General features: G+C 36.2%; 1 protein-coding gene across 7 annotated transcripts in view; it reads right to left on the reverse strand.

The window, feature by feature from the left end:
* The window catches only part of LOC141742888 (uncharacterized), a 46,254-nt gene that overhangs the window by 9,301 nt on the left and 11,281 nt on the right, over positions 1–25,672 (reverse strand). The window contains exons 8-21 of one of the 7 annotated variants that reach the window (XM_074586396.1): positions 24,797–24,919; positions 24,478–24,591; positions 22,513–22,834; positions 22,047–22,156; positions 21,553–21,670; positions 20,743–20,831; positions 19,646–19,796; positions 15,775–15,884; positions 14,789–14,912; positions 13,829–13,962; positions 12,098–12,207; positions 11,664–11,832; positions 11,201–11,305; positions 45–10,931 (exon numbers count right to left, since the gene is read on the reverse strand). In XM_074586396.1, coding sequence (XP_074442497.1) covers positions 45–10,931; positions 11,201–11,305; positions 11,664–11,832; positions 12,098–12,207; positions 13,829–13,962; positions 14,789–14,912; positions 15,775–15,884; positions 19,646–19,796; positions 20,743–20,831; positions 21,553–21,670; positions 22,047–22,156; positions 22,513–22,834; positions 24,478–24,591; positions 24,797–24,919 — 12,666 coding nt within the window. Of the gene's footprint in view, positions 1–44; positions 10,932–11,200; positions 11,306–11,663; positions 11,833–12,097; positions 12,208–13,828; positions 13,963–14,788; positions 14,913–15,774; positions 15,885–19,645; positions 19,797–20,742; positions 20,835–21,552; positions 21,671–22,046; positions 22,157–22,512; positions 22,835–24,477; positions 24,592–24,796; positions 24,920–25,672 lie in introns of all 7 variants that reach the window. The other 6 variants (XM_074586398.1, XM_074586397.1, XM_074586400.1 and 3 more) reach the window with 6 other exon arrangements.

Raw genomic sequence — 25,672 nt, forward strand, 5'->3', positions numbered from 1 at the left:
AAAAAAAAAAAAAAATTGAAGTGATACAGCTAATTAAAACTTACCAATCTTTCCCTATTGTTCTGAGGCGTATCCAAGCTACTTTTAAAAGGATTTATCTCACTGATGCTGTTACAACCAATGGGAAGCGAAACTGTGCCCTGTTTTGTTTCAGAAGTTACCTTCTGATTGCCGAGTTCCTGCAGCAATTTGTCTCGGTCATCCTGAAGACTGGCCATAGCCTTGGAAAACGCTTCAATCTGGTGAACGTAATTCCCACGCTCAGATGAGAGCCTGCTAATCTCCATCTCACGACTGACTAACGTCCTACAGAGATTTTCAATTCCATCAGCAATCTGATCAAGTGTAACCTTATCTGCAGCATGAAAAATAACCCGATTCAGAAGAGAATTTTCTTTGAGCATACTGATAAAATGTAATTTAAAGCCATCCAATTGAGCCTCAAGTTCATCTCCTTTCTTTTTTTCAGTCTTGAGTTCAGATGTGTATTTGCTCTGAAGTACCTTTAAGTCCTCTATTATCCTATCTCTGTCATTTTGCAGCGCAGTCATTGCTTTCCCAAAGGCCGCATTTTGGGACCTCAGGTCACTATTTTGAGATTGAACTTCTAGTAACATCTTCTCTGCCAAAGCATCAGGTTCATCTCTGCGTTCAAGTTTCAAAAGACTCTTACTGTATTCCTCATCTGCATCCTTAGCGTTTCCACCTCTTGATTTATGGAGTTCTTGAATCTTCTTCTGAAGATTTTCTCCATACTGTCCATTGGACACACTTTCTTTTTTCTGAACGCTATCACTAGTTAGCAGCTTCTCTCCAGATTCAGAAACAAGTTTCTCTTTGTTTAAGGATGCAATTAAAGATTCTAAATCATTTATTTTAGACACTAATTTTTTGTTTTCACGTTCCAAAGATTCAGCACTATCCTTCTGCAGTTGACTGGAGAGTTGCATTTCTTTTATTTGTTTTTGAAGGTCGTATTTTTCTTGTTCCAGGCTTTTAATACAATCCAATTTCTGCTTAAGTAAGTCTTTCAGCTGATGGTCTTTCAGAGACAGAACCTGGTTAAGATCTTCCCTGTATTTTATCAGCTGTGCACTTAGCATCGCGTTTTCAGAATGAAGATCATCTATCTGATTGAGAAGTATCCTTATTTCTTGCTTCAAAGCATTATTCTCACTGGCGTTGCCAACTATCAGACTGTCCCGCTGACTTAAGACATCTCGGTGTTGTTGTTCCAGTTCTTTGTATTTAGAAAAGAGATCATCCCGATCATTCTGAAGAGACGACATGGACTTTTTAAAGGCATCTATTTCACTAGCAATTGCAGCCTTATCTTGACCTGCTTTGTCTGCTTTCATCTGGAGATTTCTCAATTCGTTTTCCATCCTCTGACAGGACTCCTTGGATTGTTGTTTCTCTGTCTGCAGAGACCTCAACTGAAGTTCATACTCTTTGATTTGTTCTCTATGTTGAGTCTGTACCTGAATCAGGTAGTCAGAAATTTCATCACCTTTTGAAGAAATCAGTAAGGAGATTTCTTTGTCTTTATTATTTAGCATGATCTTCATTTGCTCAGAAATGGTAATCTGCTTTTGCAATTCAGCATTAATTTTTTCCTTCTCAGCTAGAAGCTCTTGCAGTTCTTGTTCCTGTCTTGTAAAACTACTTTCCAGAGCTTTTATCTCTCTTCCTGCACTTTTGCTATTCTCTATAAGATGATTAAGAGAATTATTTTCTTTAAGGAGTGCTTGCAAAGCTTCTTCTTTGGACTGAAGAACACTCTCCAATTCTTGCTGCCTGTTAAAGAAAAACATATTTTCTTCCTTTATTCTGCAGAGCTCTTCATAGCGTTGTGTATCAACAGATTTTTGCCTCAAATACAGTTCATCCTTTGTTTCCTCTACCACAGAATATTTGATATTCAATTCTTGAATCTGAGCAATTTTGTCTTTCAGTTCCTCTTGCAGAGACATTATTTTTTTGTTGCTGTCTTCTACCTGTTTCTCTTTATTTTGGATGGCCTCTTTGAACTGCATTTCCCAGGTTTTCATTTCAGTGATTACCCTGTCCCGGTCATCCTGAAGAGAGGACACACACTTTGTGAAAGCGGCTAATCGTGCCAAAGCCGCATTCAGATCTGCTTGAAGTTTCTTGTTTTGAAAGTCCTTAATGCTAACTTCCTCTCGCAAACCACGAAGCTCAGTAATTGCCCTGTCTTTTTCTCTCTCAAGGGCACCGTGTCTTTCTTCTAGGTTCAAAAATTCTCTTTTGTGAACCAATTTTAATTGTTGAAGATTAAATTCCAATTCTCTCTCATATTGTCTCTTTTGAATTTGTAGCTCGTCTTCTTTCTTTTTAAGTTCTTTTCTCCAATTTAGATTCTCATCTGCAAGCCCGACCACTTCATTCTTTGACTGATCCAACAAGTTCATCTGTGAAGAAAGCTCTCCCTTGAGACGACAGATTTCTTCATTTGATTTTGCAAGCTTTTCTGAAATGTTACTTAAGTCCTTTTCGAGTTTTTCACTTTTTGACTGTGAGAGTTTCACAGATCTTTCCAAATCCAGGATCAGCTCCTGGAACTTTATAGAATCCTTTTGCAAATGGTTGATCTCCTGCTGCTTCTCCTTTAAGAGTTCTTGCAATTCTTTTGTTTTGTTTTTACTTCCATTATTATCCCTCTGAGCACTTTTCACCTTCTCCTCAAACATTTTTACAAGGTGTACCTGCTGCTCTTCTTTTTCTCTGACCACATTACATTTTTCCGCCTTTAATTCTTCCAGTTGCTGTAACAGCAAGTTATTCTGTACCTGTGCTGATTTCATTCTATCAGTAAGATGATCAACTTTTTTAACATGATTAAGCAATTCTGTCTCAAGAAATTCTCTCTCATTCTTTACTTTGTAAGAACTTTCTTGGACGTTTTCTAATTCTTCCTGTAACAGACATTTATCATCCTCTAAAATCTTAACTTTTTCATTTAGACTAACAATTTCTTGTGTCAGGCTTTTACATTCCATGTCCAGCTTGGTTAGACAATGATTTTTATGGTCCAGAGATTTTTCAATTTCTTTTGCTTTTTCTGACATTAATTTTCTTTCTTGTTCTAGGACAAGCACAGCTTGCTCTTTTTCAGAGAGTTTATCCTTTAACACATTAATGTCCTGCAACAATGATTCATTCTCACATAATGCATCATTGATTTTAGATTGCATATCATTTTGGTACACTTCCATTTGAACTTGGAGCTCCCCCAAAGCTGCTTTAGTTACGGTAATGTTATTATGAAGGATATCATTTTCATTCTGGATTTTCTCTAAAGCCTGCTTTAAATTTTCAGACATTTGTTTCAGCTGCTCATTTTCCTCCATTAGCTGATGATTCTGACCAGTGAGTTCATGAAGCCGATCCTGGTGTTCCTGCATCCTTGCCTCTTGCTCACGGATCTGCCTTTCTGCTTTACTTTGTAATTCGTCGACTTCCATTTTCTTGGATTCGCCAAGTTGTTTCAGGTGATTCTTAATAACCTCATTTTCATCCGTGAGTTTTTGTAAACGCTTCTCAAGAGTCTCCTTCTCAGATTCTCCTTCCCTGAGCCTTTGAATAGCCTCTTGCTTCTCTTTTCTAGTGAGATCAATAACTTGCCTCATATCAGCTATTTTACTACTGATATTCTCGTAAGCCTGAAGGAGCGACTCATACTCCTGCTTTAATTCACTATGTTTAGCCTTCCATCCTGTTAATTCAACTGTCTGAGAATCTTTTAAGGTATTTAGTTGGAAAGAAAAGGCCTCTTTTTCCTGAACTATGGTCTCCATGGTAGATTTAAGACTTTCACATGCCGCGGTGAGGTTTTCGTTTTCAGTCAACAGTCTGGCATTTTCAGAAACAAGGCGCTCCTCTTCAGACAACGGAGAAACAGCACTTGAACTTTGTGTTTCTCTACTAAGCTCTAACAAGCCTTCAAGCATATCTGTCTTGTTCACCAGTTCTTCTCTTTCCAACATCAGCTTATCCATCTGGTCTTTTAGACATTTATTTTCTCTCAGGGCTTCTTTACGTGATATTAAAGCTGCCTGTAATTTTCTCTGAAGGCGCTCTCTGGACTTCTCTTCTGCTATAGTTCCTTGCTCTTGTGGTTTAGAATCATTTACATTTGCAGTTTTTGACAGCGGCTCTTCAATCATTTGCATTTGTTTCTGAATTTGACATTCTGTTGCTTCTCTCAGTTTAGTTTTCCCGGAGTAATCAGTCTCTGAGGGTTGGAAACAGGTGCCTTTACCTTCTAGCTTTCCTTGAAGGGAATTACTTTCCAAACAAAACTCTCCCAATTCTTTTTCAGTATCATTTCCTTCCTTAAGCTCTTTGCGCGACACCACAGGTCCACTCATCTCAGCCTTCTCACGTAGCGTACATAGCTCTGTCAGGAGTTTTTTGTTTTCTTCACTGAAATGTTTTACCTCCTTTTTCATATTAATTAGTTCCAAATTGGACTTTTCTAAACAACCGAGCAGTTTCTCTTTTTCATCCTTCATTTCTTCAAATGCTGTTTTGTAATGGTGGGCTGCTTCTTGGCCCTCCCTTATAGCTTTGTTTAATAATTCCTTTTTCATATCAAGTTTATCTTTGACATCCCTAAGTGAACAATGCAACGCTTCTATTTCTTCATTCTTTTCTGCAACCTCTTTCTTAGCTTCACTTCTCAACCTCTGCAGTTCCTCCTGGTTCATCTTGTAATCCTCTTCACTTTTTTTAACAAGTGCTTCTTTCTCATTACTTACATGTTCAAGTGCTGTCTTAATCTCTACAGCTTCAGCCTGGTATGCTTTCAGTTTTTCCTGTAGCTGCTTTACGTCCTCCAACAAGGTGCCCATACATTGCTCCTGCTGCCTCAAAGAGTCTAAGCTGACTGTTTCTTCTCTTTTACCACCAAATTCAACCGATATTTTTCTCAACTCTTTCTTTAACATTTCTGTTTCCTCCTGAAGTTTTGTGTAATTACTTCTTAGTTCTTTTAACTCAGTTTCTTCACTTGCCGCTGAAGCGATCGTGTTTTCTGACTCTTTTAAGGATGCATTCTGAACCTTGTTTCTTGCCTTCTCTGATTCCAAATTCCTTAGGTCAGCTGCTTCTTCTCCCAGCACTGCCTTTGGTGAAGCCAGCTCTTTCCCTAAAGGGTACTCTTCTAACTGAATAAAGTCAAGTTCTTTACTTTTTGTTTGAAGAACTTCCCAGAGTGCTTTATGTTCTTTTTTCAGTTGCTCAAGGTATTTTTTTTGTTTTTCAAAATCTGCCATGAGTTTAGTGTGCTCTTCCCTTTCTTTCTGAAATTTTTTCATATCTTCTTTCCTGACCAAAAGCTCCCTCTGTAAAGCTTCTTTTTCTTTTTTTAATTGATTTAAGACATTAATGTCATGGTTGGGGTCCAGACGCTTCTTCCTGTCCCCAGCACTTAAACCAGGCTCTTCTGAACAGGAATTTTTCAACAATTCTTCCTTCTTCTTAACTTCAGACTTCAAATTTTCAAGAGCTAAAAGCAGCTGAGAACGTTCCTCTTCATATGCACCTGTCTTTTCATCAAGTACAGATTGCGTATGAGCAAGCATGCAGTCCTTTTCCTCTAAAGATTTTAGGTTCTGCTCACATATATTTTCTTTTTCAGCAATGACATCATTTAGTTTTGTAATGTTGTCCTGAAGTTCCTCTAAACAAGCAGCTTTTGAAGACAAAATTTCAGTCAAATCACTTATTTTGGCATCTTTTTCTAAAAGTTGTTGCTTCAAACTTCCAAGATGAGACTCAAAATCTTTATTTTGTACTTCAACTAGTTTCAGCTTGTCTGTTAAGTCATTAACTTTCTTCAACAGCTCCTCTGCTTTTTTTTGCTCTTTTTCTACTTCTTCCTGCCCACTCTTTTCTAGTTTTCCAACTTTTTGCATTAGATCTCTTCTTACTATCAATGCTGCTTGAAGTTTCTTTTTCAGATTCTCTTTTTCCTTGCCCATTTTCTCAAGATTAAACTGCATCTCCTCTTTTTCATTCATTAAATCCTTAAACACAGCTTCTCTACTGCTCAACGTAACCTGACTGTGTTCCAGTTCTTTCTTACAATCCTCAAGTTCCTGCAATACTCGGTTTAGCTCTCCTACAGAACTATTATGAACAGCTTCGAGGTCTTGCAGTTTGGTATTTAACTTATTTCTCTCTTCAGAAAAATTCAGCATTTCATTAGACAATGATTCCATGATCTGGGTAACAGAACAGTCCTTTTCTTTCAGTTGCTGGCTTAGACCAGAAATTAACTCTTTCTGCTGATTTACCTGGGTAGTTAAGTTTTCAAGGAGTTGATCTTTTTTTCCCATTTCTTCAAGGAGACTTGTTACTTTTTTACCTTCAACGTGCAGTTTTTCTTGACTGGTTCTTGCAATTTCTTCTGATTTATTTATCTTGTCTTGAAGAAATTCAACCTGCTTATTTATTTCTGCAAGAGACTCTTCCCTTTCTTGCAAGAGACACTGTTGTTTACCTAATGTTTCCTTGACTGTGACCACTTCTTTTGACAGACATTCAATTTCAGACTGGTATTTGTCCTTCATCTTTTCGATATCATTCTGCAGCGACTCCTTCTGCTTCTCAAGTGACTGCATACTTTTTAATTCATCTTTCATCGTGTCTATTTCTTTCTGTTTTTCTAAAAGCACCAGTTGCAATTGTTCTCCTTCTGTTTCTTTGCTCAAAATAGTGGTTATAAGAGTGGAGAATTTTTCCAACTGAATTTTACTATCGGTTAGCTGCAGTTCAGAATCTGCAGTCTGTGCCTTCTTTTCTTTACATAGAAACCTACTGCTAAGTAATGGAGATAAGCTTTGAGTTAACTCCTCTTTTATAAGATCCAGCTCTTGCTGCAAAGACTGGATTTTTCTATCCTTTGATTTCATTTCACTTTCTAAACTGCTCAATTGCTCAGTAAGTTTATTATTTTGTAAAGTTGCCCCATCAAGTTCTGTCACCCATTTGTTTTCTGACTCGAGTAGATTTTGTTCTAGAGTTTCAAATTTAAGTTCTAATTTAGACAGTTCTTCACCTTTCACACTAACCTGCATCTGTAACTTCTCATTTTCAGTCTTCATCTGCAGTTTGACAGCATCTATCTGCATTCTTGAATAATTCTCACTGGTTTCTAGTTTTTCATTGATTTCTTGGAGCTCTTCCAATTTCTTTTGCAAATGATTTTGAGATGTAGTAAGCTGTGCATTTTCAGCCACCAGTTTACCAGCATCTTCTTGCAACCGATTTTTTTCTTTCTCTAAAGACTCTACCTGGCACTGCAGACTATCTATTAAAAGCGCATTGTCATGGCAGTCTTGAGATGATTTGGAATTTACATTGTTCAATTCTAGCTTCAAACACGCTATGTTATCTGCCTGTTCAGTGCACTTCACACGTAGAGACTCCACAGTCAATTCTTTTTGCTGTAGTTGTTCTTTCCATGAGCTTATTTGGTCTAGTGCTTTTTGGTGTTCATTTTTAAGAGAATCAAGTTCAATTGTCAAAGAACCAATTTTCTTCTGATTAATATCAAGCTCCTCGTTCTTTTCCTGAAATTCCTTAGTAAAGTTTTTCATGGCTGTATCACTTTTTTCTAATTTTTCTCTGAGAACTTCAATCTCACTAGAAAGAACATCAACATTGCTATCTGCCAACTGTATGCTGGTATTTTTCTCTTTTAAAGAATTTTGCAGTCCAGCAATAACTTCTTCTTTTTTCTCAAGAGCTGCATCCAACTCAGTCCTTAATACATACTGTGCTTCAATTTTCTCCTGAAGAGATAAAAAGGCATTTTCACCCTCATGGACTAGTTCTTTAGATTTATGTAGTTCTTGCGTTAATTCATCTACCTGACTTCTAAGCTGAGAAATTAAATTTGTCTTCTCTTCATCTTTCCTTGCTTTCTCCTGCAGAGTTTTGAGGAGACTTTTATTTTCCGTAAGAGATGACTCCTTTTCTGATAAGGATTGGTTCACCTCAATTATTACACTCTTCTGACGTTGTATTTCTTTTTCTAAATTCACTTTCGCTTCCTCCAGTTCTACCACCTGTTTCTTTAAGACTTCACATTCATCCTCTTTCTCTTGAAATTGCGTCTTTAAATTCTCACTAGATAATGAAATATTGTTGATGGTTAATTCTTTTTCTGAAAGTAGTACTTTTAATTGCTCTGCTTCAGAGCCTAGAAGCTCCAACTGTTTCTGTTGCAAAACAGAAGATTCCTGTACCTCAGAAAGCTGTACTTTTAAACTGATGTATTCATCTAACTTTTGTTTTAAAGATTCATCCTTCTGTATAATTGAATCATTCAACTGAGATGATTTTTCTGTCACATTTTTAAGCTGACACTGAAGGTCAGAAATAACCTCCATATTCTCAGACAGTTGAACCCTAAGTACATCAGACTCTTCAGATTTATCTTTTAATAACTTTAATTCTTGGGCTTGCCTCTTAAATTCACTTTCTTTTTCCTGCATTGCATGTCTAAGCTGGCTGGTTTCAAAACCTAGGGCTTGTATTTGGTTTTGCAGATCTGAAATGATTTGCATGTATTGCCCCTCTCCTGCCATTTTACTATCTTTCATTTGCTGAATCAAAGCCTCCTTTTCAGAAAGGAGAGTTTGTTTTTCTTCAAAGACAATTTTTAAGTTTTCTTTTTCAATCAAGAGGCCGTCAATTTGGTCCTTCAGAGCTAAAATATTATGGCTTTGTTGAGACAAGTGTGAAGTTAAAGCAGCTACTTCGTCTGACTTTTTCATTACCATAACATTAACTGTTTCGATGTCTACTTTCAATTTTTCATTTTCTAGAGCTGCTGCATGTGCTTGTTGCCTTGCTGAAGCAATTTCAGACTGTTGCTGTACCAACTGTGACTGAAGAACTTCACATTCACGTGACTTCTCGCTCAATAAGCTTGAAAAGTCCTCCTTTTCATGCTTAAGCACATCCAATTCTTTGCTTACTAGCTGTAGCTGATTATTTAACACTGTACTTTCTTCCATTTTTTCAGACATTTGCCTATGAAGGTTCTCAAGTTCTGAACCCTGACTTTTTACAGTCAGGTCTCTTTCCTCTACCAACTGAGATAACTTTGTTTTTTCATCTTTAAGATTTTTTATTTCATCCTGCAGCTCTACAATACAAAACTTACTCTCTTCGGTTGCCTTACGTAATGAATTATTTTGAAGGTTTGTCTCTTCTAGAGACCTGTTCACAGCTTCAAAATCCAAAGTTAGGCTTTGAATTTGTTCCTGCAGTAGTAAATTCTTTTCCTTACTATGGCTGAGCTCTTGGATTAGGCTACTGCATTCAGATAACTTATTATTTAACATTTCTTCTTTCTTTATTTCTTTGTCTCTAGTATCCTTCAGCTGAATGAGAAGTGATTGCATTTGTTCATGCAACTGTTGTGTCTGTTCCTTACTTTCACACAACTGATCAGCCAGCACGTTACATTCCTTTGTTTTCTCCTGCAGCTGTTCTGCCACTGAATTTTCTTTTTGCTCGGCAAGTACTGAAAGTTGTTCAATCTCTTTTGCCAGGGTGTTTTTATCACAGTTTAGTACTGAAAGAGTTTTTTCGTACTCAGCAGTGCTAACCGATAACTTATTCTCTATTTCTGCCACAGCCTGGATTTTCTTTAACAATTCACATTCTTTTACATCCAGGAGTTTGGACAAATTCTCGTTTTCCCTGATCAGCTGTTCCTTCTCTTTTTCCACTATATCTATACTTCTTTTCAGATACTCGTTTGCTTTTATTTGCTCTGCCAATTTTTCTTCTTTCCCTTGAAGATCTGCCTGCAATTGCTTATTAGCTGAAGCTTTCTCCTGTGTCTCTATTTCCATCTTGTTAATTTGTTTATGTATTTCATTTAATTGGTTATTAAGTTCTTTGCAACATGTCTCTTTGGCTTTCAGATCTCCAGATAACTTAAGTTTAGTCTCTTCATTTTGCTGCTCCAAAACCCCAAGCTTCTGCTCTAATGAAGCAATGAACTCTTGTTTCTCTTGTAATTCTTTTTTAATTGTTTCCTGATGTTCAGTATGTTCTATAAGCTTTCTAGATAACTCAGCCAACTCTTCATCTTTTTTAGCATTTTCCAAAACCAGTTTGTTGTATGAATCTTTAATTGATTTTAACTCATTTTCAAGTGTCTGTGCTTTACTCTCTTTCTCTTTAAGCAAATTGTTCCATTTTTCCTTTAGCGTATTGTTTTCCTCAAGCTGAGATTTCAAGTATTCAGTTTCTTTTCTTTGTTTATCCTCGGTTTCTTGTAGCTTTTCAGATGATTTACTAATTTGTTCTTTCAGCAAAGTAATTTGTGACTCACATTCCGCCAGTTTGTTACGGTATGCGACATTGTTGGCTTTGATTTCAGAACGAAGGTCCTTAATTGTAACGCTGTTCTCAGTGTTTTGTCTTATTAATTCCTCATTTTCTTTGGTTTTAGCTTCATTCTCAACTCTAACTCTTTCTAGCTCTAGTCTCATTGTATTACTTTGCTCCGAAAGGACAGATATCTTCACGCTTGCATCTCTTACATCAGCTGTTTGTACTTCTTTCAGTAAATGAGTTTCCCTTTCAGCCTTTGATAAAGCCTCCTCCATCCCTCGTATTTCTTCCTCTTTGCATTGCACTTGACGCTTCAGGATGATAATCTGTTCAGAATATTCTGTCATAGTCAAAGACAGGACAGACACCTCCCTGTCTTTTTCTGCCAGTGCTTCTTTAAGATTATCAATTTCTCTTTCACGTTTCTGGAGATCTTGAATAAGTTGAGATCTTTCCTCTAAATGGCTTGTATTCAATTTGTCGAGCTCTTCATTTGTCTGGTCCAGATCCAGCTGCATCGACTCTACCACGCCATCTTGTTTCAAAGTCTAAACATCAAGAAAATAACGTTAGAAGAATACTTCAAACATACGTTAGAGGGAGAACGGAAGTTACACTCCACATGTAGAACGAGTATCTAAGATACTCAATCTGTCCCCAACTGTCACAAGATAACCATGTTATTCTTTAAATTGTTTTAGCCTACAGAAAGTTTAGTGTATGAAATTTTTAGCAGCTAATGCTGTTATTTTGCTGACATTTAAATGGACCATGTCAAAAGAACATAAGGTTTCTTCCCTTTATTTTGACGAGTTACCTTTTCCTTCAGTGTAGCAACTTTTTCTGTTAGATCACTGATGACTGTTTTCTGCTCAGCGTTCTCCAGTTCATAAACACTGCACTTCTTTAAGGCTTCATTCAGCTTAGTATTAAAAATAAAAGTCAATGTGATAGAAATACATAGAACTATATTAAAACTGTGATGTTAGATTTGTCATATTTAATTTACAAAACAGCAGAGTTTATACTTTGAAATTAATAAATGAGGGTAACTTATCATCCTAATAAAATGTAAATACTTCCATGCAAAGCTCAGTGTTGGGTCTAAGAAATCCTTACGCCCAACTTAAAGCAAAGCAATTACACGAAGCAAACAAAAATGTAAAGAAACAGAGCAAAAGCCTTCAGCAATATAGCTGCTGGTACGCAAATAGAAAGTTACGGCTAATGCTCACCAGTTCTAATAAATTAAATACTATTTAATAATAACTTTAACTTACTTTTTGCTCCATATGCACAAACTTTTCACCAAGCTCTTTGTTCAGAAGATCCTTTTCTTGAAGCTGTTTCCTCAAAGTTTCAATTTGTTCTAATTTTTCTGTCGTGCTCAACAGTTTTTGTTCTTTTTCTCCAAGTGAAGTTTCAAGGAAGCTATTTCTGTCACTTAATCTAAGAAGATAATACATATTTAGATATTTTGAAAACAAAGCTTGCTTTAAGCTTTCTAGGCATATTAGCTCCAAACTATGTTCCTAAAAGAAAAATTGTTTTCACACTTTCCATTTAAACTTCAAAGTACAAAAACTAACATTACTGCAACCAGGAGCAGGAATTAAGTAACTCTTTTTCAAGTGTTTTAAGAGATTATCCTAAGTAGAAGCTTAAAGCAAAGAAAGCGAATCCTGTATGGAGTTGTAAAGAGCCTTTATTTTACCCTTTAAGCTGCTCATTCAAGCCAGAGATCAGAATCTGATGCTTTTCCACATCTCGCATTTGTTGGTTGCGTAATTGGGTGAGCTGAGTTTGCAAACGTTCATTTTCATTCTGCAACAAAGTAAGAGTGAAGAGGATCATCACTTACAAACACTCAGAAAGGCTCAGGGAATCTGACTCTTCAGGAGATTTACAGCCTACACGGTAATAGAGACCATTATTCTAGCACTTCAGCAGATAGTGCAAAATACACCACTAATACCACCAACTAATATCACATCTCAACCAAAAGTTGAGATGTGATATTAGTTTAAATAGATGCAACCCACCTTTCAGAAATACCTCCTTCAGCAATGCTGTGATAGCACGAACTCAAGGATGATTGCCGTATACCCAACACACCACACACACTCATACTGTGTTAAGGCAGCTTACTTATCTTAACAGGGGGAGCTACTGCTTTGAAAATATACTTTCCTCGTTGGTTTGAGGACAATACCAAACTTGCAAATTTATTTTTTTCTGCCTATTTTTCAGGTTGAAGGAATGCAAAAACCTGCAGATGGGGGATTGTGGAGAAAAGAAAAAGGAAGCAAGCTCCATTCACACAGCTTTTTTTTTTTTTTTTTTAAAAAAAAACCACATACAAATCTCCTACTCTAGCCAGATCCACTGCACCAAATCAAAAATAAAACCACCAGAAAAAAGATCTGACAACAGCAACCAAAACCAGAACATATATCCAGAATCAACAGCAAATAGGACAAACACGGCAAACTTGTCACCTCTAATGCAAATAAGCTAGCATTCTAGAGAAGGCAGAACACACCTGTGCCGCCCTCAATAGCTGCCCTTCTTCATCTACACCAAACGTTACCTGTATTGAAAGGCTTTGTTACAAGATTCTCAAGTAATTAATAATAGAAGGTTGTCTTTCATCTTAAAATCGTTAATTCTTTTTTATATATGTGCAACTTAACGGATAAAGAACTATGAATAATGCAGCAAGCCCGAAGGAGTTCGAGTAAGAGATGAGTTGTGTCATTTAGTGAAAATAAGGTTTACAAATTATCAAACACTGTAACTTGTCCATCAGGAAATATTAAAAATAACTTTTCTGATAAACATTTACTTTACTGTTCCTTTTGGTGCCTTCACCGACTAATTTTACAATATAAGTACATATAAAATCAATATATGGGGTTTAGATTGTATGTATATAAATGAATATTAAATTATTATTTTTATATGTTTACACAGTTTCTTTTTTATAAGTGTGTGTGTATATATATAAAAAAATAGTAATATAGACACACACGCACTTATATAAAAGAAACTTGAGGGATGTAAGAAGAGGGAGACTTATGCCAGTAGGAAGAAAATCTAATTCTGGACTTTTTGACAAAGGCCACCTGCAAAGAATAATGAAAATCATGTTGCCTTTTACTATGTTTCCAAAGCAAATAACAAAGCCTACGTTCAAACAGGGTTCTCCCTGTAATGACTGTTACTTTTGCTGAACAGAAGTGACAGGCTTCAGCTTCAAAGCATAATATAATACGTGTACGCTCTCTGCCAACATAATTATGAAGCATAAAGTAGGCTTTAGACATTTTTGCTAGATGCAAATTGACATTTTTGTCTTACTGTAGGCTATGATAGTAAGACCATAAACAAGAGAATAAAATGATTCTCTTACACCGCAGGATTTTACACAAATACAAAAGCTCACCTGAAGAGCCTCCATTCTACCTTGAAGCTGCATTCTATCTTCCAAATCCTGACAACGCTCTTCTAGAAACAGAATTTGTTCCTGCAGTTGATTTCTTTCCAATTCCAACTCTTCAACCACACTCCGTAAGCCTGCTTAAGTCAAAGAAGAAAAATTATTTCAAGCAAGGTCTACTAAAATTCCTGAAATCTAGAAATGGTTTCAGCTTTTTCTTCACAATTCTCACCGATGTTGGGCACAATCAGGTCTCAACCATTTCCAGTGGAAATGCCTGAGGCCCGGCATTTCCAAACATTAGATGGCCTTAACTGTTGAAAAACCAAAATAAAGCTGCATAGCTCAAGAACTCAGAGAACCTGGCAGAAATATTCTAAACAGTATTGTGGCTCAATCAATAGTGTGGCTCACATTACTTTAATCACAAGTCAATCATGTACTTGGCAGGATCAGATCTTAAGCAATTATTAATAAACAAAGTAAACTGGTCTGTATCAAAATTTGCAAGTGTGTCTATTCCATTTTAACAATAAGATATATTTGCAGCCTTTAGCAGCGATATAAAAACATTTGCATTAGAAAAATAAGAATTCGATATTTAAACTAAAAGCATACAGCAATGGAATTGCAACATAACTCTTATACAGATTGGAAACACATTCACAGGAACAAGACTCGTAACTTAAAAAACACATGATCTTGCCACGGAGGATATTTCATGGGCACCAATGTTCACCCAGTTTCAGTGTTTACTCGTATTTATATTCTACTTCTGAACCAAAACTAGGCAGTTCATACAGCACGCACATGCTTTAAAATGAAAAGGAAGAAAACACAAGCCAAAAAATTCAACAAAGATTAGAATACACCACAAATGGGTTGTTAGTTGAATTTGAAAACAAAAATAGACACAAAATACAGATGCTGTGCATGCTTTAATAAACTGTCTAGTCGCTATCACACCTGCATTAGGTGAAGTGTACTCTGGCCACCAACCTCCCATATTTTCTCCTTCAGCTGAATCAGTGCTATCCAAGGTGATGTTCAATTCTTGAAAGCATTGTTTTCTATCGAAGTTGTATTCTTCCTACGCACAAAACAAGAGAATCAGGTTTAATTTAAAGAAGAAAGGAAGCAAAGGTAAAATACATATTCTGTTATCAAAAGCGCGGTTACAATTAGAAGTCCTAAAACTCAGCAAGTGACTCAGGTGCCTAAATATAGGTATATGGGGCTGCTGTAGAGTAACCTGCCCAGCTTCCAGCTATTATTTTCAGAAAATCCAAGTCTCCCACAGGTTCTGTACCTGCAAGGCCTTTGAAGACACCCTCAGGCATCTGAAAAGCCAGTGGATAAGTATTTTTCGATATCTTAATTGGTCCCCTGATTTCTACAGTTAATAGGGTTCTCTGAATCTCAGGATAAAGTATGGGAGTTAACTAAACATAAAACGATTCTTCCAATGGTATGTTAATGTGACAATGGCATCCTAATTCTTCTTATAAAAGATTACCATTTTATCGTGCAAGTTACAGCACCGACTACCTCCAAGAACACCTGAATGATCTGACACTACTTACTAATTATTCACTAAAGCTCCACCAGCAGAGATTTGTAAAGACTGTATCTGAACCAAAAATGGTGTTAACATATTAAGCATGCACATAGCTTCAAGCATGTGAATTACTCCAGAGGGAAGCTGGTTATTTTTCAGTGTAAAATTAAGTAGACTCGTTGCTCGAGGAATAGAGAGGTGCGATGCCATTGGAATTTCTCCCCTCCTGACCACACACATAATCATTAAATTTACCAAAGTTTTCAGTTACACAACTAATCTAAATTCTTAAGCCCGTAGTATTTTTAAGTGTGAAGCACCATATAAATAATAGCACTTTCCATATTTTTATTAACATACAGGTAAAAATAAACTGTTATCTCTCTTAACCCACCTGAAGCTTCCTGCTGGTCTGATTGCTTTTTCTTCGTGCCTGCTGCAGCCTGCCCATTCCTTGAGCTGTGGCCAGTTCCTCCTCCAGCTCCTGTTGCCCTGAGACCATGGCTGGATCAGAGCAGCCAGGAAAGAACCAGTCATCCTCAATCAGTTTTGTGCCACAGGAAAGCAGTTACATTTATATCAGACACTTACTACATGAGAAGAGACCAGGGACAGGCTGAAGTCCCTATGAATGACTGACAGGAACAAGATTAAAGAAGCAAATCCATTGCGTTCACCTTGTGATTTCCCTCCAACATTACTACGAAGAACGTAAGAATGAAGTCCACATATCTCACTAAGAAGAAGCAAACCGAAGTCTAACTTTACTACTTCTTCTCTAAATGAAGACTTTATACAGGAGACTGGAAAGGGTGAGGTTATGCTGATACTAAGAAAAAATGCCAACCAATTAAAAGGCCAAATTACATCTCATTTCAATTTACCAGGTTAAAATATACCTAATTTGTATGATGAAGGCATCAGCCGAAACAGCTGTGGTTTTTATGATCTGAACGATCACATTCATTTGTATGGAAATGACATACATCCCTTTCAACTTTAATTTTAGCCAGATAATTTGAGGAAGTCACAAGCATGTGTTACACTGCAAACTGGCATCAAACCATCTTATAAATTAATAATACCATTCTTTTTAAGACAAATACAGAATCACTTGTAAATAAACACACTGAATAAATTCAGAATATGACAGCTTAGGTATGCATCCTGTTCATTGTTAGAAATGATTTGTCATTTAAAGTACATTCCCATCTGTTTTGTGATACGACAAAACATGTTTGGGGTAACAGATTAGGAAATAGATGTTTCATGCAAAGCAGACAAAACAGAACAGCCAGTGAAAAGAAATGAAAGTAAAGGTGGCTCCATACTTTAATTGAAAAGTAGATTAATTAGGTAAGTACAAATTTAGCTTTCCATTTAACCACATCAATCCAGAGCTGCCCTCACAGCATGCACAATTTGCAGAACTTATGTCGACGCACCTGGGAGGCAAACCCCAGGCACTCCTTTGAGATTCGGCCTAACTGGGGATACTCAGCTTTCATCTGAGTTGTCCAAGGATTACTTATACCACAAATTTCATTAAAACACAATTCTGTAACACCTACTAGATTTAAGTTCTTCCTGTAATATTTAAAAATTACATACTTAACATGTTGTCAGAAAAGATTAGAGGAAAAAAGTTAAAGGGAAAAAAAAAAATGAATGACCTTTTTCAGGTAGAACTACTAAATTGCATTTTACTTCTGGTTTTAATTACGCTTTGGCTTCTGGCACTGTCACTTTATCAGCATTCATTAAAGAAAGGTGTGTAAGTTTTCAAGTATAGATTCTACAATTTTTAGTATTTTTTGTCATTATAGATACTTCTTAAAAGCCATAAAAATAAATGCCAAATTTTGATCATATGCCTTAAATCTCTATTTAGAAGAACTGTCATTGAACTCAGTGAAGCAATTCAAGGAGCAAGCATTACTCCAGATAAGAACTTAACCCCTTCTTTGGAGGAAAAAAAAAAAAAATTAATTTCTTGGAAGTTGAAATTGAATTAATCTGTTTTTAAGCACAATCAACCCAAAATATTTAGGCTTCTAAGTATTTGATAATGAAAAAAAGAATGAAATTACCATTGTCACATGAAAAATGAAAGTATAGGAAGTGGAGCTTTAGAATGATTTCAAATGCTTAGGCAAGTGTTAAAACACTTTCAGTTAAATTCAGCATTGCTTTAACAACAATTAGTAAGTAAATACATCTTCTAGTGTTTTACAGCAGCGTAGGGAGCTTTTCATTTGCAATTATATCTAACGTAAAAAATGGAAAACTTCCCAGAACACCTTTCTTCAGATACACGCTGCATTTAAATTAACTAATTATGTGTCTATATTTCCTGGTGTCACTATTCACACCAAATATCACAATCTTTAGTAGTTTGCGAGGAAACAAGCCCCAGTCTAGAGATGTAATCAATACCATCATCCTCTCTGCTTTTGCAGCTCCCCACACATTCAACCCAAAAGAGAGAATTGCCACATATGGCAAACCGTGCTGAGCTATGATGGAATGAGCAGTGGGTTTATATATTGCTCAAAATATTGGTAGCTAATATTAATGCACACAAAGTTCTGCAATTTATGAGATGGAATAATTTAAAAAAAAAAAAAACTACTACTGAATTGCAAGTACTACTAAGAATATTTCAATGAATTTGATTCTTACTTAGTCACAACCACTTGCAACAAGCCAAGAGATTTTTCTCTAGATAAGGTTACAATATAAATATGGAGTCAGCTGTTACCACAAAGGAAAGGGAAGGAAGATGATTCAGTTAATATAAATGAAGAAACAGGTATTGGAAGGCAGAAAAAAAAACAAGTTAAACCCAGCATTTGTTACATGTACTGCTAAAAACCCACGTACCATCAATGGCAAATCTTATAAGGTACTGTTGGCAATTTCCTCCAAAGAAGTAACGACGGAAGAAATCAGCAGCAGTACATTACAAGTTGCCATCGCTGCAGGAACCTGCATGCACAAAACTGATGGGAAACTACGTTCTCCCTGGCTGACCAGATCGCAGTGTAGGGTAGGAGTGGAGGGGGAAGGGACGCTGAGGGCTCGTCAGGTGTAACGGCAGGAAAAAAAGAAACAGAAAGGTCATGCTTATCCCAAGGGGAAAAAATGCAAAATTAAACACGGACTGACGCAGATGAAATTTTACAACTGTTATTAATATTGCATGTGGATCTGTAGTTACCACAGATGATATAACAGGTAGTTTTAATGAAGGGAATATTATTCTTTTTCACTTCCAAAGCATTACACGCTTAAATCCCTCAAAAAGGAGAGACGTGATCCTTAAAACATTTCTATGCTTACATACTGAGCTTCCAAATTGATCATGTAAATGAAAAATAATTCAATCGCAGATTGAAAAGAGAAGGCTCAAATTAACTAACTGGATTAATTATGATGGTAGGTTGTGCACATTAAAATTTGCCATTAATCCCCACACAGTTAACTAACGGGATAAAAATTGTAACAAAGTACTAGATGGCATAGAAAAAAAAAAAGGCAGCAAAAACTATCTGAAATTCAACCAAACTTTTACAAGTTTTAATAGAAGCTGCTTCACTCTCTCCTCACCTTCTTTATTAGTAATTTAGAAAACTACAAAACCTGAGGTCACTTGAAATGTTATTTTCTGTAGGTAATTTAATATTTTTAACTAGTTCCAAACCACTGCCAGTTAGTGTTATTCAGCTGACCTAACGGATTACTAGATATTTTAAGAAAGGTTTCTCATTAATTATATTTAAAAGAAAAACCCTGTCTCAGATACATCTTGCTAAAGCCCCACCTTCATTCATCAAATTCAAACCAACACTATAGTTCCCCAGCTTCACCGGTCGTTCTAGACAGGCAGCTTTAATATTTCAGTGGTGAACTTTTTATCATTGATCCTTCAATACGCAGACAATAAGCTTTCGAAGTAAGTTCAAGCAGTCGTTCAGAGCAGCAACTCAGATGGCAAACAGAACAAGCACATCTACTCTTAAAAATGATACAAAATAGATGAATGTACGGAAAGCAGATTCAAGGAAATGGGAAAAAAAAGCAAAAATTGCAAATTTAAGCAATTTCACTAACTATACACATCTTATGACTACAGAAACAAGTCGTGGTGGTGTGCCATCAATTCAGTCTGAAGTACAGCAGACACACAGACGTGTGTGTGTATATATCTATATCTATCTCGTATATATAAATATGGTAACTGTATCGTAAATAAAACGATTCACCTTCTCTCTCCTCCTCAATCTGAGCCATTCTCAAGGCCATAGCAGATTTCTCTTCTCTCACTTGATCACGGGACTCCTCGGACTCTGGTACGTTTTCTTGCCATTCCATGAGCTGACTCTGCAATTCATCCACGCTCCCTGATTCACTGGCCTAACAAGAGAAAATTGCACATGAAAATATATTTACCAAGTCCCACTGCAAATGGAAATAACATTTTAAGTTGGCAAGCCATTCACAGAGAAAACTATCCATTATAATTCAACACTCTGCATAAATAAAAATCTGTGAAAGCAATAATTGCTACTGTAGATTATGTATAAACCAAGCCTCACGGCTTTACAAAATTAAAAATGCTACCGCCAGTTGCACTTTCAACCTGAAACATTTTAAAATGAAAAACATCTATTTTCACCAAAATATTTTTGCTGCACATTTTCGTCTTAGCTGTGTTCCACTGAAAAACAATATTCAACTGTCTTTATGTGGGATAACAAACATCTATTATTCCGTGATTCCGTGAACAGAATAAAAAAAACTTCTGCTTTCTCATCAAAATAAAAACTATTTTAAGATTTTAGGAAAACAAAAACAAAACAATTAACTTCTCCACAACATTTGGAAAAACAATTCTTTTTTAGCAAAATATAATTAATGGTTTCAAACTGGCTCTGCTGCTAGGGCTGCATAAAGGTTGCGTGATTAATGTATACTATTAATCCTTCTAAAGCCCTTTAGCAATATTTTCTGAGTCTTCTCACTTTGTTATCGGAGCTGTACATTTATCAAGGTTACAGCTATATTTCCTTCTGAAAGCTCTCTGTATTGTACACAAAATCACAGACACATTTCGATGACTCATGTTAAATGTAACTCAATAAACAGTAAACTGCTTGGGAAAATATAATGTAAGGTATGTGGAAAAGCAAGTAATTCAAAACCTGTCAGCTTCTTATCCAAGTGAACGGCTACTGGCACTGACAATTCCATATATCACTACATTAATTTTCAGCTCCAAAATCTACCTAACACTTTTCAAAGTCTAATTAGCACTGTCAGAGTTAATCAGTAACTCCTACAAATCAATTTGAAAGTTAACCTGTGAAGCTGCCCTCTTTGTAACTTGGTCAAGATCAGCTTGCAACTTCCTCTGCTGCTCTTCATAGACTTCCAGCTTAGTCAGCAATTCTTCTACAAAAAATATAATAAATTTGGCTCATAAGGACACAAAACTAATAGGAAGATCAACTTAAAAGAAAAATTCAAAATGAAAATTCAGACGATAATTCATTTCAGTTAGAAGACGTCTGTTGGACTGTGTTATCCATTAACCCATGAAACTGTCTTCTTGATTATTAAATATTGATGAGTGCTTTAAATCTAATTTAGACTGATGAACTGAAAATTCTACTGTTTTCTATTTACTGAAAAGGACATCAGAGAAAATAACACAAGATGAAACAGAAAAATCTCTCACACAACTCTACTTTAAACTATCTGAGGTTTTAAGCAAAAAGTCTCTCTCAAATCCTTACAAAAGGAAAGAAGATTCTTCATTTACTTGAAACTCACTGCTCTCAGAAGTTTACCGTATATACTTTGATAAATTTTGTATGTTTGGTCTCATTTTTTCTCCTAAGAAGATGCCTCTTCCACAACTGCTGGAAAGGTTTACCCATATTCTGCCTAAGCCTAAATGCAACAAGAATTATGCACAGGTTGATACAGGGAAGGAAAAGCTGAGCTGTAGCTCTGACTTAAGTACTGTATGCTATTCTTCAAAGTTGCATGCAATTACTTCAGAATCTGTTTTAAAAAGAAGAAGATACACTTTGAAAAGGAAAGAGTTCGTTTCTCTTTATCTCTTTACTTTGAATCATCCGCAAAAAACCATAGATTTCTTTTTTACCATTTTGAGTTCTAATTTCATGTAACGATTGCAGCTTCGACTGTAGTTCTTCATTTTCAATTTCTAATTCTGAGACACGATTGTTTAAGGCAGATACATCATTATTCTTTGATGAAAACTAAAAGAAAAAATAGTTATGAGTTTTTTACATGCCACAAACACAGCAAAGTCAGTGCAACTTTTTTTTTTCTGATTTTTTAGCAATATTTAGAACAGCTGTTTTTCTAATATTGGAAAGTGCAATAAACTAGCTAATCTCTAGCAAATTTACCCCTGAATGCTGGTAGCACCAGTCTGCACTATTTATTGTTGAAACTTGATCCTGTATCAATGTTTTACCACCACTCAATTTTTATACATTCATTCATATATAAAGGTACTCTGAGTAAATTATTTTAATGTTCTATTTACCCCATATATTTATTGTTCAGTCAAATCTCCAAGCACAGTAGTTTAAAACAGGTATGGAATATTAAACATAACGTCACGCATACGTTTTTTAGTTCATCCTCCAGTTGTTTGATTCTTGATTTAGACCAAGCCTTCATTTTCAGAAACTTTGCTTCAGATTTGCTGGCCTCTTCTGTTTTCAATTTCACTTGTGCTAAGAAACAAGATGCAAAAAGTTATTTAAAACCATAGAAAGATTATTAATACAAGATCTATCTTTAATTCCTTTAGCACTGGAAGTCATACGCTTACACAAGACAACTTCATTTACCGAAAAATGTAAAATAAGAAATGCAGTGAGAAATTTATTGTTCATGTGATGATCTTGGTATTCCTATAACCCTCATTATTATAGGATTTGATGATAGATACTTTTTAATTAGTGTGGCAATAACTCTTCTACCAAATTTAATGTATTTTTACTTGCAACAGGTAGGAAATCGGCATGCAATACCTAACAGTCTGGGGCAAAGGAACCCTTCATATGTAACAACTGTTTAAACAGGATACCTTCTAAATCTTCCATCTTCTCTTTGGTTATAGATTCCAGATCTCTAACTTCTTTGGAATGAATCTGTCCGCTACGGCTTAATTCTGCCACTTGTTTCTTAAGCTGGAACAGGGCCTGATCTTTCTCTTGTAGCTCAGTTTCATGTTTCTCTTGAATTTCATGCAGTTCAGCATTGTATTTCTCCTTAACTTTTGTCATTTCAAGCTCATGTTTCTCCATCATGTCTCTTAACTGGGCTCTCATTACATGTTTCTCAGCATCCAGTTTAGACTGGAGATTTTCTTTTTCAGACAGAAGACGTTTCAAGTTTTCATTAATCTCCTGTAAAAAAAAAAATCAAACCAAAAAAACCCAACCACTTTATATTTTAATGCAAAGTATTTTTAGCACCACTGTCAAATATTATATGTGCATTGCTGTTGGTAACCTGGCTCTACTCCAGTAGCTACTCAGCTCTGACTTCCCAAGACACAAACGGGGACTTCAGCAAAATGGCATCACTATTGGAGTGCAAACTACAGGTAACTTCTCCCACAGATGAAAATGGAGTAAAAAAGAATGTTTGGTTCTATGGAATATAAAAGAAAAACAGAAGCAGATCTCTTCAACGGTGATCCCAACGATTAAGAATGCTCGCTACAATGCCACCCAGGTGCTGCCACCTACATGCATTAAAACTGAAGCTGGCAAACTGATGTACTTCTTCCTTACGATGTTTTGTTGCTAACTAGTTTTCTGTTAGTGCTTATTCTTCTTTTAGTGCCTTTACATTTGTTAGTTTTATACATAAAGAGGTAGAAAAGATTACAGATCACTGCAGCAGAGCAGTCCACTTACATTAGACCTGCTGTTCAAAAACTACGTTCATGATACATAAACCTCAGAATATAAACTGTCCAAGCAAAGAAGCTGTGCAGAAGAGCTGAGAGAACATTTCCAAAATACGGTTTAAAATGCTTCTGTAAATAAAGCAAGGCTTCCTGCTATTTTAGTACTTAAGCTGTAATGGAATCTCAGGTTTAAGTGCTTTAAGTTCATGTTGTCACAGTCAAACCTTCCCCCTGCCCTCAAGGTGTACATTTCTGTCCCCTCAATGCGCTAGCACTAGGTACCATCAGTTCTTGCAGAGCATCACTGTAGAAAGATGCATCTAACCCAAAAGAAAAAAAAACCCAATAAAGTCCTGCATAAGGCAGGAGGCATAACAAATGGGAAGGACAAATGAAACATATTTAAACTACCACGGATCTTAACTATCTGAGCAGGGCATCTACCTGGGTACATATAGTTGAAACAATTTCTAGTAAGATTTTGATTCTGGCAGCCCGCTTGGCAAGTTGAAAATTTATTGGAAATAGTGTATAGCTAAATCGGCACCCCGGACAGGCTGTAACGGGTCTGTTTCAGAGTCCCAAAAGCCCGTCTGAGAGACTGCAACATCCTTTTTCTATGCTGTTGAACTGAATCAGCAGCACTCAAAGGCTATAATGAGAGTTCCTGCAAGGTGCTTAAACACAACACACCTTGATTAGGTATTGCTTTTCAATCAGTAGAAATTTGGCAAAACGAAAGGCACACAAATAGCAAAACACTCTCTGGGGAAAAAGGGAAAGAAAAGCCTCAGTTTTGGGGGTCACTGCAGTCTCTAACCAGAGAAGCTAAAAATCTTTTGACAGCAAAAAATTCTTCCCTACATGGCAAGTTCCCAAAGTGAATCAAGACAAACTACAGGTGAGAGTTGACAGTTTTATATTTTATGGAGTTTACCGCTCCTTTAAGTTAATTTCCTAACTGGAACTAACATTTGTTTGCACAACTATGGTTACATTACTAGCACACTGAAAAGCCTCCCACAGAACTGTCTAAATATTTTATACAAAACTATCTTTTGCGCACAACCAAACAGCTTTTTGAACTTGTAATTGACCCGGTGCGTTTAGTTGTGCACTCATGCTATTTCTTACTTTCAATTGCTCGTCCTTGGCATCCAGTTCGTTTTGCAAGACATCTATCACCTGTGTCCTTCCCAGCATGACTTCTTCCTTTTCATGGAGCTTCTGTTTCAAGGCCTTCAGTAACTAGCAAAGAAATTAAAAAAAAAAATAAAAAATAATCAAGCCATCAATAAAGGAGTTAAAACTTTCAGAAGAGAAAGACGACGACTTCTCTTTATTCGCCCAGCCAGACACCTGAACTGTGCCACAGAGGTTAGTAATTACATGATTCCGAATTCCCACGTCTAACCAAATCAAAGCAAGCTATTGAGTTTCCAAAGCAACATACCTGTTCTAGGTCAGCACTTGCATCAGATTTAGCAGCTAATTTAAAGAGCTCTTGCTCATGCTTTTCTCTCTGTGCTTCCAGTTCCTTTTCCTTTTCCTGGATAATATTTTGAAACACACTTATCTAAAAACAAATAGAAAGTAAACATGAAACACAAAGGTACAGTGAAAGTACACTGAATTGTCCAAGCAGAGCAAGATACTATGTTCTATCTTGTCTCAATTTTGCTTCCATTTAACATTAAATATAGTAACTAGGCAGTGACTACTGATCAGATCTGAGCAGATAAACCTCCAACTTACATAAAGTTTGTCTTAAATCCACAATAACAAACTTCAAATGAGAAGCACAGTACTGTTCATTTTTGTTTAATATCACAGATCTTTGCCTTTCTTTTTTGGATGATGTTGTTCTGAGACTTACGATTTCTAGAAGACTACATGGATCGTGTTCATTTCTAGCAAGTTTCTACCAAGTAAGCCCAAATGGCAGCTTTAAAACCTATCTGCCTCCCCCTCAAAAACCTGTATTCTACTTCTAACATCTTTGTTAGCTATCTTACAATTTTTATAAGAACTGGATGTAGCTTTTGGAATCTCGCTAATGTTATTTTGAATAAATTCACATAAAATCCTACCCAGATATATATTACGATATTGTGCTTGCCAAAAATGGCTTTTACAGTCTCAATTGTTTGTCTTTTTCTTTCTTTCCTGTATGAAAACTAATTCCTTGTGTGCTTCTGAACAGGTGTGGTCATTTACAGGATCAAAAGCTGCATTAGCTGGCAGATGTTATCGCTAGACCGCTCTCCATTGTCTTTGCAAGGTCATGGGGAACAGGAGAGGTGCCTGAGGACTGGAGGAAGGCTGACAT

Source organism: Larus michahellis, chromosome 4 (genome assembly GCF_964199755.1).
Source record: "Larus michahellis chromosome 4, bLarMic1.1, whole genome shotgun sequence".
NCBI lineage: Eukaryota > Metazoa > Chordata > Aves > Charadriiformes > Laridae > Larus > Larus michahellis.